The sequence below is a fragment of the Plasmodium vivax genome, chromosome 1, assembly GCF_000002415.2.
Source record: "Plasmodium vivax chromosome 1, whole genome shotgun sequence".
Taxonomy (NCBI): domain Eukaryota; phylum Apicomplexa; class Aconoidasida; order Haemosporida; family Plasmodiidae; genus Plasmodium; species Plasmodium vivax.
Genome location: NC_009906.1, coordinates 694,649 through 710,973, shown reverse-complemented (window position 1 = coordinate 710,973; position 16,325 = coordinate 694,649). Strand labels below are relative to the sequence as shown.

At 54.9% G+C, this 16,325-nt stretch overlaps 3 protein-coding genes across 3 annotated transcripts, besides 2 other annotated features; 1 reads left to right on the top strand and 2 right to left on the bottom strand.

The window, feature by feature from the left end:
• Positions 1 to 60: 60 nt before the first annotated feature.
• PVX_093635 (hypothetical protein) lies at positions 61 to 7,953 on the bottom strand (the record flags this gene model as incomplete). Its single annotated transcript, XM_001608547.1, has 2 exons — positions 61 to 214; positions 353 to 7,953. 2 exons carry the CDS (start codon positions 7,951 to 7,953, stop codon positions 61 to 63), a joined length of 7,755 nt encoding a protein of 2,584 aa, XP_001608597.1.
• Positions 5,949 to 5,977: a microsatellite.
• A 3,440-nt stretch (positions 7,954 to 11,393) lies between the features above and the next one.
• Positions 11,394 to 12,503, top strand: PVX_093630 (1-cys peroxidoxin, putative). Its single transcript, XM_001608546.1, has one exon. The coding sequence runs from the start codon at positions 11,679 to 11,681 to the stop codon at positions 12,339 to 12,341; it is 663 nt and encodes a 220-aa protein (XP_001608596.1). The 5' UTR covers positions 11,394 to 11,678; the 3' UTR covers positions 12,342 to 12,503.
• A 228-nt stretch (positions 12,504 to 12,731) lies between these two features.
• Positions 12,732 to 15,938, bottom strand: PVX_093625 (hypothetical protein, conserved; the record flags this gene model as incomplete). The annotated part of the gene is made up of 1 exon (XM_001608545.1): positions 12,732 to 15,938. One exon carries the CDS (start codon positions 15,936 to 15,938, stop codon positions 12,732 to 12,734), a length of 3,207 nt encoding a protein of 1,068 aa, XP_001608595.1.
• Positions 12,925 to 13,010: a microsatellite.
• Positions 15,939 to 16,325: the final 387 nt, after the last annotated feature.

Sequence of the window (16,325 nt, the reverse complement as noted above, 5' to 3'; positions counted from 1 at the left end):
CCATCCTCGCCGCCCATCCTCGCCGCTCATCCTCGCCGCCCATCCTCGCCGCCCTAGGGGTCACTTCTTATTCTTCTCCATCATCTCGTATTTGAGCTTCACGGCCAAGTCCCTCGCGAGGTTGAAGCCGTAAATGCGCGGGGAGAAGCCCCTCGTCTTCCGCTTGTCGTTCTCCATGTACATGACTCGCCAGAGTCTCCTGTTGGTGTCGTACCTGCGCAGGGGGGGTTAGCGGCATGGGCAAACGGTATAGATGCAGCGCGGCAAACGGCACAGATGTAACGCGGCAAATGGCACATATGTAACATGGCAAGCTGCTCAGACGGAGCGCTGATGCAACACCCCTACGTACCACACCCCGGAGACCTTCTCCCCGTTCTCGTCGTAGGCACCCGTGACCACCTGGTCGTCTCCGTCCTTCCCGCCGCGAGACCTCCTGGACCGCTTGGGCTTCGACTTGGCCTCCTCATTGGGGTTCTCCTCCCCCATATCGCACAGAGGGAACTCATCGTCGATGGTCTTATCGGACGCGACCTGCTCCTTCACGTCGCTTCCGCCATCCTGTAGGAATGTTTCTTTTGGTTTTCCTCTTTTCTTTTTCGAGATTTTTAGTTTCACTCCATCCTCTTCATCCTTGACGGCTGCTGAATTTGAGTTCTGCTGGTCAAAGAACTCCACCCTGTTGCCTATTTTAACATCGTTTAGGGGCCCCTTGGGGGGGATGCTGCCTTCGTCCCACGAGCACACAGCGTTCCTCGCTGCACCGTTGGCGGCTTCTCTTTGTACGTCGTTCAGCGGTGTCCCGGTTAGCCCTTTCCCCGTCAGCGACTTCTCCATGAGCGGCTTCCCCATCGGCGGCTTCTCTATGAGCTGCTTCCCCACGAGCGACCTCCCCGCAAGGCTATTCATGCTGCTCACCAGCTTGGAGCTGTCCCCGAGGCCATTCGCCAGGATGGGGTCCACCCCATTGCTGCTCAGGATCACGCCGCTACCCTTCTCGTTGCTAACCTCTTTTGCAATCTTGTTACTGTAGAAATCTCTGTGTGTCTGCGGATGGGCGTACATCACCGCTTCGCTGGGGAGTTCTGCTCCTTCCAACTTCTCCTTTTGCAAGTCTTTCGGTACGCAGAGCTTTCCGGGCGTCGCCACACCCAAGGGGTCCACGTGATGTTCACCCCGTCCCTCTCCGATGTATCCATTTTGGCAGCCCTTCACAACACCTCCACACACCTTCGCCACGACGCTACTGCCGCTCGGTTCTTTGCTAAAGGGGGGCAATTTTCGCCAGTCTCCTGTGACGCGGCCAGGAACGTCAACGCGGCCAGGAACGTCAATTCGGCCAGGAACGTCAATTCGGCCAGGAACGTCAATGCGACCAGGAACGTCGATGCGCCCAGCAACGTCTATGCTGCCACTACCACCACCACCGCAAACGTCGTGACTCCCCAGGGTGAGCTTCTTCCCCTCTGCGGGCAGCGCGCGCACCTTCGCACGCTCTTGGATGCCTCCCTGGGGGGGGTTTTCTCGCTCCTTCCGGCTGCCCAACAGGGAGTATCTCCTGCTCTCCCCACCCCCACTGCTGCCGATGCCACTGCCACTACTGCTGCTACCATTTCCGTTACCGCTACCGTTACCGCTAACCTCCACGACCCTTTGGAGCACCCCCCCCGCGTTTATCCTTCTGCGCTCACTCTCCCCATTCATGGCGTAGCTGACCGACCGAATGGAATGCAGCTTCGCGTCAGACACCGTCCTTCCAACGTGCCCATACACATGCCCCATCTCACTCCTCAGCACCCCCCTCCGCATGCTGCTACTCGTGGCTTTCTCCCCACAGCTAGCATTTCCTGTGCAGGCACCTTTGTCGGGGGGTTTCCCCACAAGCCCCCTTCGCTCATACTCTCCACTCGCATTTACATTTACATTTGCATTCACATTTGCATTAAAACTGAAGCTGCTGTTGCTCAGCGGGGGCCACTTGGGCTCCACCTTCTGCGTGCTGCTCTTCCTATCGTTGGTCACTTCCACTCGGTCGGACGCCTCCACTGCTGCGGGGGGTGGGAGCTCTCTTGGGGGCTTCATTCCGTTTAGCGGTGACACGGCTTCTGCCACGCTGGGTGTCTTGATCAGCACCTTACTGGCCGCGCTCCTTGCGACTGCATACCCATCGCTCGCCAGGGGGAAGGGCTTCTGCGCTTGGCTATGCGGGTGACTGGGGGGGAGCGGGTTCCCCGGCCCATTTGTGAGGCGGCTCATCGAGTGGCTCTGCACACGGATAGGTGCAATGCTAGGCGATATGCTCTGCCCCTCGGTCCTGCCGCTACCACCACCACCGCTCCCACCTGGGGGGCCCGCTGCCAACCCCCCCTTCGCCTTCTTGCCTCCCTGCAGGGTCTGCGAAAGAGAGGGGACCTTCCTCTTCATGCCGCACGGGTGCACCGCCACGGGGGGGAGCCGATTCTCGCTACTTCCAGTGCCTACGCCAATGCCACCTCCACCCGGCTTCTCCCCCCACACACATGCAGGCAATTCCTCCTTGTAGCTGCCTACACCTCCAATCGCCTGAATTTTAAAGCTCCCCAAGTTGTGTATTCCCCTCTCATCTACGCACCGTTGCAGAGGGTCCTTTTTCACCTGCACAGCTGGGGATTCACTTGCATAATAATTCCCCTTCGAATGGGAAGTCCTCAATCGGAAGGAGAAGTCATCCCTTGGGCCACCACTCTCCACCGTTTTGTTAATCTCCCCCCTGCCAAATGCTCCATCGGGTGTTCTACTGTACCCCTTAATCACAACATCGTGGTGGTCTAGTGGTTCACTCAAATTTAACGTTTGATGGTCTTTTCCTGCTTCATCACTGGGGGGGGAATCACCAAGGGGACCTACCTCCTGGTTGCCATTCATCCTAACAGGTTTGCTCATTCCGTGGTGGAGGTACCCCCCGCTGACCGCTTCTGTCTTCTTCCCCTCCTTGTGCACATCAAGGGAGGTAGCTACGCACAAGTTAGCACCTTCCATGTATGTTTGCTCCGAGGAGTTATTAAGCTGAGTCGCTCCTTTCCCATTTAACCCCGCATCTGCCACTGGTCTCACCTGACCGGTGCTGCTGCAGCCCGTCGTTGATGCGTCTTCGCTCACCCGCTTGGCGCTTCCGTTGCTACCATGGCTATGCTTGCTGAGCCCACCGTTTTGGGGGGCCTCGTTTGTAAATCCCCCAAGCTCATCCTTTGCACCCCCTTGGTTCAACTGCTCCATCGTCTGCAAAGAAGTCACCCTCTTCGCTTCCCCCCCGACAGCGCTACCCACAGCGCTATCGAAACTTATGCCTCCATTCCGTGGGAAATTAAAAGCGGCGTTGCCCGCGCCGGCCTTACTCCCCCCCTCCGATGGGGACGCATAGGACATGCTCACTTCGCACGTCCTCTTACTACCATTGCTTGCAACTGGCTCCTTCACCCGATCGTTAACTGGTGTGAGGTGCCCCTCCTTAGATGTTCCCTTTTGATTTTGCTTCTTCGTAATGATCGTTCCTTTGCCCAGCGTACTGACATCGTTGCTTGGCTTCCCCCTGGAGGGGTCGCCAGGAAGATCCTTCCCATTCACCGCGTCATCACTAGGACCTACCACCACACTATCGATGCAGGTGACGTTTCCAACGATGGTGCACCTTACACTGGTCCCCTTGCTGCCCACCATTTCACTCGCCGTTTTATCTGCTCTTGCCTTCCCCTCCAGGAGTTGGCGGTTCAGACTGGAGTGCAGCAGGGTCTCGCTCATCCTCGCGCCCTCCGCGGGGTGGCTCACGCAGGTGCTCACGCCGGTGCTTCCCAAGCCGTTACCCAAGCTGCTCACCGCGCTGCTTCCTCCTACGCCAATGGGCCCACTTTCAACGGCACCACTCACCCCCTCACCTCTCTGCACCTGCCGATGCCCCCAATGCTGCTCCCCCTGCCGCCCCTTGTAACGATTCTCGCCCGGCACGCTGCCTCCCCTCCCGCCGGAGGTATGTCCACCCACGTGGTAACTACCCCCCACGAAGTAGCCACCTCCCATCCCCATTCCTCCTCTTCCACCGCCGCACGAAGTGCTCCCATCATTATTATTATCGTCGTCTCTCCCCCTCCTGTTGTGAAAGTTACTCTTGCTCTCATCGTAGCAATGCCCCACGGAGATGCTGCCTGCACCTGGGCCTCTGCCATCCTCATCGTTATCCTGCCCGCTCGGTTCACCCATGCCGATGTGGCTGTCGTATCTGCTGCCCTGCTCACCCATGCCGAAGTTGCTATCATATCTCCCGCCCTGCTCACTCCCTCCCAATATGGCATCCCTCCCCATTTGATTCGCAGCGCCCTTCCGCCTGCCCCCAACATTGGGGGCTCCCCTCACGCTGCTGACCTTCTTTCCGCTCTTTAAGTTCTTTTTCGCCCTACTTCTGGGGGTCCCACTCAAATGGCTATAATGCTCCTTGCCGAACACCCCCGACTGCATCACACTGCCTTTAAAGCTCTCTTCACCTGGTTGTCTCTCCCCAAACACGTTGCCATTCCCATAATGATTCATATCAACACCAAACGGTCCACTCATCTGTGCGTGGTCATTGGCACCGTTGAACGTGTAGCTACTGCGTGAGAAATCTATTTTACTTGTCGCTTCATTCTGAATGTAGGGCTTCCTTGTGTGAGCTTCCTGTGTGTACCTCTGGTCTTCTGCGTTGCTCATTCTATAGACACCCGTGCTGTTGCTGCCCGACCCATGGGGGGGCATCATTCCACTCGGTTTGTCAACGCTACTAGCGGAGTGGAAGCCGCCGTACGGGTAGAAACCTCCCCCACCAGCAATTGAGGCAATCGAACCAATCGAACCAACAGAAGCGACAGAAGCGACAGAAGCGACAGAAGCGGCCGATGCAACCGAAGCAACGGAAGCAACAGAAGCAACCGATGTCGTGGCAGGTGGCGCGTTATAGAACGACGGCTCCTTAGACATGCTGCTCACTTTTTGCACGCTTTTTCTCGCGCCCGGTTTCTCCTTCTTACTGAAGCCCTTGTTGGGGGTGTTCGCTGGGGTTGCTCCTCCGGGGAGGTTGTAGGCCGGCTGGTCGTATCGGAGGGGGGTGCTCACCTGGCTGCCCACGTGGCTTCCTAGATGGCTCCCAGCATGGCTCCTAACTTGGCTTCCTAGATGGCTTCCAATTTGGCTTCCCATGTGACTGCTCAGTTGGGTGTTAAAATTGTTACTCATCTGGCTGTTCATCTGGCCGCTCATTTGGCTGCTCATCTGGCCGCTTACATGGCCGCTAATCTGACCGCCAACCTGACCGCTAACCTCCCCGCCGACGTAGTAGCCGGGCACGGCTGCGTCCACCATGCCGATCTTGCTGTACCCCTCCTTCCCCTTGGCCTTCACCCCCCTCATTTGTCCTTCGCCACTAAACAGGCCATCGTAGGTGCTGCCCGAATCCCTCTGCTTGCTTCTCCCCTGTGAGGTGTGCTTCCTCGGGCTGGGCCTCGCCTGATTCTTGCTGCCTCGGATTGATCCCACCGCTCCCATAGCTCCTACCGATCCCACAGCTTCCATCCTTCCAACCGCGTGCAGGTCGAAGCGGGGGTCGCCCATCTGGAGGGGAACACCGCGCTGCGCCTCGTGCATCTGCATGGCGCTGCCGCACCCCTCGCTGGGAATTACATTCACAAGTGCAAGGTTCGCCTTGACCCCCTTCTTCTCTCCGGCGTTCCTTCCTCGCCCGGATTTCTCCTTCGCACTTTTGGCGGGAGAGTTCGCCTCATTTTCCTTTATGGGCCAAGTTACACCCAACATTTTTTCATCCTCGTTGGCGGCATGCGCGGCACCTTTGTTGCCTTTCTTCCTTCCGACGGCCCTTCCGAGAGGAGGACCGCCAGCACTCGCGTTGACGCTCCCACTGTTGATGTTCCCACTGTTGATGTTCCCACTGCTGACGTTCACGGCGTGTCCCCCCACATTGCTGTGACTACCCTCCACCCCCTCACCATCCGGGGGAACCAACACGACGTCCTCAACCTTAGCGGCTGCCCCATGTCGCCTGTACTTCCTCTTCTTCTTCTTTTCATGTTTAAGGAGCAGATTCAGCCCTTTCTTCAATTTTCCGTAGATTACCTTACTTTTCAGGTACCGCCTCGAGGGTGCACTATCTCGTGGGTCGAGAAGGTCGACATGTCCAAAAATTCTAGAAAACCTATTATTAGAACGCTCAAATATTCTATTCTTTGCCAACTTCTTGTTTTGGTGCTTCTTCCTAGACATGTTTAGATTCCGATTCGTGAAGGGGTAAAAAATGTCGTTCATGGAAAAACAAATTTGCCTTCTGCTCATGAAGGTGTTAATGATTAGTTCGAGTCTTCTCTCTTCTTCCGCGTCTGCCTCTGCGTTTGCCTCTCCTGCGTGCCTCACTGCATCGTCGTAGGCGTCACTGCTCGCGCACGCTCTCCCATTCTTCTCGTGCGCTTCTCCATACGGGTTTGTCGTCTTCCCCCACTCTGAGCTGTTCACTTCGCTGGCCCCCTTATTTGGTCGCTCCCTTTTCTCCTTCACCTTTCGCTTCCTGCCGGAGGGGTCTTCTCCCTCCGCGGCGGCTTTCACGTCGGCACTATCGGAGGCGATTTTCACATCGGCACTATCAGGGGCGGCTTTCACGTCGGCACTATCGGGGGCGATTTTCACATCGGCACTATCAGGGGCGGCTTTCACGTCGGCACTATCAGGGGCAATCTTCACTTCGGCGCCATCTACAACCCCTGCCACTGCTGAACCACCTCCAACCGCCTCCCCCGTGCACTCCTCCCTCACCTCTCCAAGTGCACTTCTCTCTGTACCATCGCCCCCCTCTGCGGGTTTCTCCCCCCCCTGCTCGATTGGCCGTTTCTCCCGTGCGTCCTGCTCCGCTTCGTTGCTCATTTCTAACTTCACCTCAGTTGCGACTCCTTCCTGCACCTCGTTCGTCGCCCCTTTCTCTACCCCGTTTGCCGCCCCCTTCACCACCTCAGTTGTCTCCACCCCGTTTGCCGCCCCACCACTCTTGCCCCTCCCCCGAGAAGCACCCCTGGGCGCGCCCTTCACTGCCCTCTTCTTTTGTCCCTTCGAACCCACCACCGGATTCGCTTCGCCATCCTCCTCCCTCTCCAACATCAACAGCAAGCTGTTCTTCCCCCTCAGCTTATTCTTCTTCTTCCTATCCTTACTAAACATAAACTTCCCCAAAAAATAGTAAACCAGTTTGATCATATCTTCTTCCGAGTAGTCCTCAACAGCCTGAACATGTTCAGGTAAATCTGACTGTTTTGGTAAAATGAAACTGTCTGCTCTATTGCCCGGGTTGATTCGTTTGTATGCTTTCACCCCATGGTTCTTCCCTTGCCCGGGGAGTTTCTCCACCTGGTCTTCATTTGTTTCGTGGGATGCCACATTCACCTCGGCACTGGCAAAGGGGACGTTCTCACTGATAGCAGCTATGTTTGCTGTGTGAGTAGACGCCGCCGTGCGGTTACTCTCCACCGCTCTGGTGGCTGCCGATGCATCGTTCGCACCCGACGCTGGGTTAGAAACCTCGGGGGCCCCCACAAAGTGCGCACCCTTCCTTCGTCCACCGGCACTGACGTTACTGAGAAAGCTCTCCGAGGTACCAAAAGATATTTGCTTCTTCTTTTTCTTCTTCTTTTTATAATTATATTGGCTCTTTACCGAGTTCACATCTAACGCTTCATGGCTACCACCCTCGAACCCGTTTTTAGAATCGCTACCCTTGCATCTAGCATGACTCTCCACATTAGCTAGCTCCTTCTTCCGCAGGTAAACCGTCTGGTGGTAATTCCTATAGGCGTACAGCAGAAGCTGGAACTTTCTGAAGGGGAAGTTGTGGCACATCCTTTCCTCGTCTATGTAGTTCTCGATCAGGAGGTTCATCTCGAGGCTGTCCATCTTCGGCGGTCGGTTGGGCTGTCACGTGGGGGGTCGGCTGGTCTATCACTTGGGTGGTCACTTGGTCTATCACTTGGGCGATCGGCTGGACTATCACTTGTCCTATCGCCTGGTCTATCACCTGGTCTATCACTTACGTTATCGCTTAGAGTGGGCCGCTTAAAGTTGGCAGTTAAAGTGGACAGTTAAGTCGGCCTGTTAGGGTGGCCGCTTTGAGTGGCGGTCTCCTCTCTGCGCCCGCCAACGAAGCGGTGGACTGCAATGGCTAATCCGTAACCGCTAATCGGTAGGGGCCGGGGCGCAGAAGCACCGTGCCAATTCATGAGCATCCCTGCACCACCCCCTGGCGTTCAAGCGCGTCGCCGTGTCAGCGGGGGAGTCAGCGGACTTGCCAATCTGAGGGACAACCTCCGGGACACTCGCCTCCCCCGTGCCAATGCGCAGATCGCCTCGGCGCAGTGAGCCCCAGGGAGGTTACACAAAGGGATGGAAAAAAAAAAAACAAAAAAAAAAACAAATGTGTTCGCCTGGCATGTGTGTTCACCTGGCATGTGTGTTCACCTGGCATGTGTGTTCACCTGGCATGTGTGTTCACCTGGCATGTGTTCGCCTAGCATGTGTGTTCGCCTGGCATGTGTTCGCCTAGCATGTGTGTTCGCCTGGCATGTGTGTTCGCCTGGCATGTGTGTTCGCCTGGCACGTGCGCTCACATGTGCGTTCACATGTGCGCGTGTAATGCCCCTTACGAACACTTGCGCTCACGCAAACGCACAGTTTTGCCTTCGGAAAAGCAAACATATACATTTGGGGGTACCCTCTCCTCATTTTCACAAAAGGGTGACGCTCACTGTTCCCTTGACTCTTTTCCCTTCGCATTTCATCTCCGCTGCGTTAACTTTGCACGAAGGAAAAAAAATCCCCTCAGGGGAAATTCTGCCCGGCGTGAAATTTTGCGCGCTTTGGAAAAAAAAAAAAAAAAAAGGGGCGAGGCGGGGTGGCGCACGTGGGGTGGAGGCAGTCGAGCGGGCGAAACGGGGAGGACGAGAAAAGGAAGGAAAAGAAAAAGAAAAAAAAAAAAAAAAAGAAAGGAAAAACAAAACAAAGCGAAGCAAAGCAGCGAAGTGGGAAACTCACGTGGGGAATTAAAAACAAAGTGAGTGTGCCGCCGTGGACTGCAAAGCGGAAGAGGCGTCCCCACAAAAGGATCGTCAAATGGGCCACCAAAGGGGGAGACTCCCGCGTTGGGGAAAATGCCTCCCCGTACTGGGGGGTAAGGAGGGGAGTACTACCCAACGCACACACCCAAACGGTATGTTCTCCCTTCTGGAAAAAATTCTGACCCGTTCAGGCGATCTTTCACGTGACTGCTACGACCTCCCCAGGGGTGTGCACTTCCACCAGGGGTAAGCATCACATAGGCAGGCGCGGAGAACAAACAGTCGTGCAACATGGGAGACGTCTCCCCTCGTCCAGGCACAGCAGTTCAGTAGAAAAAGGGACAGCTGCGCTGTTTCGCATGGTAGCCTCTCCGCATCGTCGCCACTTCTCACCTTCCACATGGTCGCGGGTGAGCACACACACCAGCATGTCTACGGGAAGGGACTCCACTCCCCCCAACCAAGAAATTAGCAGCCCATGCGAACATCTTGGGTGGTTAAGAAGGGGCAACACAAATGGGCACCACCCCCGTTGCATCTTCCGTAAAGTAATTGACTTCTCTCCTTGCCCCTCAGCGGAGTTTCTTTTTTTATTCCTTTACGTAAGGGAGGCGTGACCGGTACATACATACAGGCATAAGCAGATAATCATGCAGACACACATGCAGGTAATCATGTGCTGGTGGACACCTCGCCAGCGTAAAGATTGCAAAACACAAATGGGCGGAGCCACCCACAGGGTTGACTCTCCACTGGTGGTAACTAAGCGCCAACCGCTCTTCCAGCTGGGATAGTATCCCGCAAAAAGGCGGACCCCCCAAAAAAGCCGTGGCCCAAAGGAAGATGCACACAGGTGTCACGCTGAGGGGTGTACTGGGTAGCGGCACAAACAGGTGACCCACCCCCTTCTCCGGTTAGCGTCCTTTCCCCTTAACCCACGTTGATATCCCCCCAAAAAAGGGGGCGTGGGGTTGGACCCCACTGGGAAGTCGGCCATACACACGCATTTTCACATCCCATGCAAAGGAAAAAAGAAATATAACACACATACAGGGGGGGGGTGCTACCCCAGCAGAGGAGGAACAAAAGGGAATACACGCAATTTGCCAAGTGTGCAATTTTCAGGCGAATGAACATCAAGTGGGATGCAAAAAAAAAAAAAAAAAAAGTAAAAAAAAAGTAAAAAAAAAGTAAAAATCACGTCGCAGCTGCTTCTACTCAAAATGAAATTCCCCAAGGGGAATCCTCCACAAAGAAATGTGCACACACAACAACGCCTTTGCTTGACTGCCTCAAAGGCGAAGTGTATTCTTTCCTTTTCTGCTCAAATGCGTTGTGCTGTGTGGCACTCAATCAGTTTTTTTGCGACGCGCCTTCAGGCGAGGGAACAACAACAACGCGTTGAGTCAACACTGGCAGATGTGCGAAGGGCGAACTGCGTAAAGGAAAAAAAAAAAAAAATAAAATAAAATAAAATAAAATAAAAATAAAACACATTATAGCGTTACACCATGTGGTTCAGTTTTTCCTATTTTTTTTTTTTTTTTTTTTTTTTTTTTACTCCTCTGAAGGCCGGACCTGGTGAGTTCCACGTCGATGCACACGTGGAATGCCACTTTGGGAGGCCAAAGCGGGGGGCGCAGATGGCGCGGATGCCGCTTTACATTTCGGTCTGCTCACAGTACCAACATTGGGGGGGGACCACTCCGCAGAATGTGGCCAGTCTTCCCCAACGATGAGAGGCCTCCCTACCACATTGTGCATACACACACAAGGGTTCAAAAACGCTGCTCATTAAGTGGTCTCACCTCAGTTCCTCGCCATGCAGAAGTGGTCTTTCCGTTTGCCTCCATAAGAAAAAGCCTCACCACTTGGTCGATCGGCCCCCTCTTCTTCGCATTTTCTCCTAACGTCGCAGATGTATCTTCTGCTTCTCTCTTAAGAGCAGGGGCCCCCTCTCCCCCTGAAGGTACGCTTGAACAAAAAAAATTATACCAACGCGGAAGCACTGCGTAGTGCCTTTTCAACGTAAGGCCCCTTCATATCTCTCGCCTACCTGTGCATCTACCAGTGCATCTACACCCGAACCGCTCACCCGTGAACCGCTTACACCGCTTACACCGCTTACACCGCTTACACCGCTTACACCGCTCACACCGCTCACACCGCTCACACCGCCCCCCCCCCGCGCTTGCACAAAACTGCTGAAGCGATTAACCCCATTCGCTGCTTTCCAAAATGAGATGCTCATCACTCACCCGTCCTGCTTTTACCCTCCCATGTTTTCAATTAATTTTGTTGCCAATCTGATTAAGCCAAGCAATTTTTTTTTTCTCATTTTTGAAGAGATACACGGCAGCCCGCTCCTACCTCCACTTGTTCACTGCGCCAAGTTGCCTTCCCTGCCAGTGGCCGCCGCCGTTCGCAAGCCGCATAGCGGGAGCGGTAGCCATACCGGTCGCGATACGAAAGAGTAACCGCTTCGTCCTGTGCTCCTTTTCGTGGAAGGCCCGCGTAACCACTTCGCCGCGTTTCCGCTCCTCCGCGTAGCCACTTCACCGCGTAACCATGGCGTACCACCTGGGTGCCCCCTTCCCCAACTTCACCGCCAGCGCCTCCAGCGTGGAGGGCCCCTTCGACCTGTACGAGTACGTGGGAGACATGTGGTGCATCCTGTTCAGCCACCCACACGACTTCACCCCCGTGTGCACCACAGAAATGGCAGAATTCGGAAACATGCACGAGGAGTTTCTCAAGACAAACTGCAAGTTGGTCGGCTTCAGCTGCAACTCCAAGGAGTCCCACGAAAAGTGGATCGAAGACATCAAACACTATGGGAAGCTCAGCCAGTGGAAGATCCCCATTGTATGTGACGAATCTAGGGAACTAGCCAACAAGCTAAAAATAATGGACGAGAAGGAAAAGGATATTAAAGGGTTGCCACTCACATGCAGATGCGTTTTCTTTATTTCTCCTGAAAAAACTGTAAAGGCAACAGTGCTCTACCCCGCAACCACCGGGAGGAATGCCAGCGAGATTTTGCGAGTCCTTAAATCGCTGCAGTTGACGAGCGAACAGCCCGTGGCCACCCCCGTGAATTGGAAAGTGGGAGACAAGTGCTGCGTCCTCCCCACCGTGGCGGATGCAGATTTGCCTGCCCTCTTCCCCAAGGGGGTGCAGAAGATGCAGCTACCCTCGGAGAAGCCCTACCTGCGCTTCGCCTCGCTTTGAGGAGCGGCTAGTGCACTCCACTCTCGAGGTTTCCGCGGGCCCACTCACAGACGCATCGAATGCATTTTTGAACGGCATACCTTGGCCACCCCCACGAAGTACTCATAACGAATTGTCATGCGAGACGCACCTGTCACAGGTGGGGTTATTTCCCATCGGGGGGAAAAAAAAAAAAAAAAAAAAGAAGAAAAAAAAGAAGATGAAAAAGAAGATTAGGGAGAGTTTCCCCTTTTGGGGGAGTCAAACGGGAAAAACAAACATACGTTGGAAAAGGCACTCATCGGGAAAAGCAGATAAAGCAGATGTGCATGTTAACGTGCAAGTGCACCTGAACGGGTTGCGCCTTTTCACCCCGCGCGTGCACGTCGAACACTACTGCCGCTACACCCGCTATGACCGCCGCGCCGAGAGGTAGCGCAGCACGTGGGCGTTGTCGCCGTAGAGGTGCTGCAGGCCGCTGTAAACCGTGAGCAGCTGCTTCAGGATGAGCAGCAGCGCGTTCCGGTGGTCCTCGGCCGCCCTCTGCGGTTTCTGCTGCTGCTGCTGTTGCTGTTGCCGTTGCTGCCGCTCCTCCCGGGTGCTTCCCACCCCGGAGGAGTGCCCCCCCAAGTCGGCATTCACGAAAACGCTAAAGTGACTTGTAAAGATGGCATTCAAATAGCAGAGGTGCAGGTGGATATGCTTCAGCGTATCGTTTAAAAGCAGCACCTTAATGAAGTTGATGAGCAAAAAGACAAACGGCTTCGTAAGGATCTTAACGCAGAGGGGTACCACGTGGTAGGGGGTCCTCTCATACACCTCCACCATGTGCTCGTAGCTGTTTAGGGCCAGACACAGGAGGAAGGCCTTTACGTATTCGTTCCTCCTCACGGCCATCCGCAAGTTAGGGACATTTACGTGCTCCGTAAGGTACTGCGGTTCGTACAGCAGGGGAGCCACCAATCCTCGGTAGGTAACTCCCCCCAGGGAAGTGGCGTCTGCTCCACTTCCCTTTCCCTTTACGCCCAATCGCACCGGAAGGGCGTACTGAAACTGGTGATCCTTCGTAAAAACGTAGAGGCCCCCACTACACGCCACGGCCACGTGCCTATCATCTCCGGAGATGCTCACCGCATGCAACGTAAGTTTGCTCTTCTTAAACTTGCTAACCACGTGGTGCTCCTCCAAACTTCCAGGCAGCATTTCGTTCCTTCTCTTCCGATTAGCCACTCGGTACTTATCTGTAAGGATATCCCCCTCCTCATCACTGAGGTCCAGTTGGCATATGTTGGTGCCCTGCGCAGTTAGGTACCTCCTGGAGAGCTCCCTCCTGATCCCATCCACGCAAAAGTTAGAAGTCACATCTAACATCTTCACCAGGACGTACAGATTAGTATCGTAAATATATAAAGAGACGCTGCAATTGGCGCACCCAATTATGTAATTGCCATTTTGCACATAATCCAGAGCGGTGAAGTAGCAGCTTTGATTCACCACCGAGTTTATCCCCTCATCTTCCAACTCATCTTCATAAACAGAGTCATCACCTTTTGCATTTCCGCTGTGACTTCCATTCGATACGTTCTTCCTCTTTTTCATTCTGGGGATGGACGAATACTGCTGCCCGATGAACTGCCCCCTTTTAATATCCCTCGCTCCTTCCACGGTGCCCACAATTTCCTGCGCCTGCACATCCCAGAAGAGGATCTTGCAACTCATCGTGCAAATGGCTAATATGTCGTTTCCCCTGGGGTCGAAGCACATGTAGGACACGTCGTGCGAATTGACCATCTCGTCGAATTTGCTCCCCTTGTTCCTTCGAGCGTACAGGTCCCACAGAAGCACCTTCTTGCTCCACGAGCAGCTAGCTATTACGCCTTCGTTCTTCAGACTGGTGCTGAAGCAGACCCTGATGATTGGGGAGTCGTGCCCGTACAGCTTGTCAATGCATTTAGCCGTTTGCACGTTCCAAATGTACACGACGTACTCGGCGCCTCTCCCCCCCGCCGCGACGATGTTCCCGCTCAGGTTCACGCTCACGCAGAGGAACTGCACCTGCAGCTTAGCGGCGGGAGGGGCAGCGTTAGCGGAGTTGGCGGCGCGACTGCCTCTCCCGCCGCCAATTTCCCCCTCGTCGAGCTCCCCCGCCGCGTACACCTTGAAGTTGCGGTACCTGAGCAGGTCGAAGGCCCGCACCGTGCCGTCCAGCGAGCACGACAGGAAGGCGTTCCCCTGGGGGAGGAAACACACATCCGTCACCGCATCTTGGTGCACGGAAAACGTCACGAAGTTAATGTAGCTGACGTAGTCGTACAGACGGAGAGTGCCATCTTCGCTCCCCGTGACGATGACAAATTTGCTGGTAAAATTCTCACTCTCGTGGTAGGCACTGGCGCTCTCTGCTACGTGGCTGCCTATCTTCAGGTGACTAATGATGGGGGAAAACCTCACACACTTGACGTTCCTGCTGGTGGTACTCTGCTTCATAATGTAACTTTCGCTCTTCCACTCCCACACGATCACCGTGCCGTTGTTGGCCTCCGCCAGGGCTATCCACTGCCCATCGCCGCTAATCGCTATGTCGTCTATGGTGCACGCGTTTATGCTGATCGTGTACAGGGAGGTCATCTCGGGCGCGCTGTAGATCCCGAAGCGCCCGCTCGAGTACGCGATCACCGCTAGGCAGTGCTCCCGGTTGAAGCACGCGCTCGTCACCTCCTCGTGCTTCTCCTGGTTGCAGAAGTAGACCGTCTTCTGCCGCCACCTCCGTGTAAACGCCTTAGAGAGCGTAGCGGGGGGGGCAGTCACGTCGGCCAAGTCGGCCACGTCAACCGCGTCATCCACGTTCACCGCGTCAACTGCTTCCCCCGCTTCGCTCGCCGCTTCCCTTGCTTCCCTCGCCGCCTCCCCGTAGGACCAGACCAGAATGAGGCCCGACTTGTTCACACTGAAGATGAAGTCCCCGCCCCGGGCGAAGAACGCCGCCACGATGGTGCTCTTGTTGCCGCCCAGCACAGTGGGCCTCACCTTCCGCCTCCTCTCCACGGTGTGAATCCGAATGGTTAGGTCATACGAGCAAGTCAAAAAGAAGCGGTCGTCCTCGGACACGTCAATCCAAGTGACATTCAGCGAGTGGTAGCAGATGTCGTTGTACTTAACCAACCGGTAGTTATTCTTCCTACTGGGACTCTTCCATATGACTACTCTCCTCCCGATGCCAAGCAGGAAGTACTCCCCCCTGTGAGTGAACAACGCGCAGTTTACACAATCCTGTTCCTCTTGAGGAGACAGCATGTTCCCATAATTAAAAGAAGTTACAATGCCCGTCTTGGACTTGAAAAGGATTCTACAAATGATCTGGTCCCTTAGCAAATTTAAAACACACCCGTATGCGAACTTATCTATCGTTATGGCGATTTCCATGCTGGGATGAATTACAATGTGCCTCAAGTCATTTCTCCCCTCCGACCTTAGCGTGCTGCACTTATTATCGTTCAGGTCGTAGACATTGATTCGGTTGTTCACTGGCACGAAGAGGGAGTTGCCATCCCCGCTGAAGCGGATCTTCCCCCCGGTGTACACGCACCCGCAGATGTTGCTCAGGCTGTAGTTCAGCATGGTGCCTCTGCGGGTGGGGTGCGCCTCCAGCCAGGTGCATACATGTACGTACGTATGTACGTGCGTATGTATTTACGTATGTATTTACGTATGTATTTACGTATGTATTTACGTATGTATTTACGTACGTGTCACTCATGCTGGTGCGCGAAGAAGGAAACGAATTCACCGCACGCACGTGTCCGCTTGGCTCAGCTCGCCCCTCCTTCGCCGCCGGTCACTTTTCACCTGTAGCACGCTTGCTCACCTTAGGGGGGCGCGCTAAACGTACAGCGACGCGGTACAAAATCGGGGCTGCATAACGGCGAGGCACAGCTCCAAGAAAATCGCTTCCCCCTCAAGCGGAAACTAATCTACGATGAAGTGAGAACGACGCTCAATCGTTGG

Coding starts and splice junctions, on each gene's coding strand:
- PVX_093630 (XM_001608546.1), top strand. CDS start 11,679: ATGGCGTACCACCTGGGTGCCCCCTTCCCCAACTTCACCGCCAGCGCC.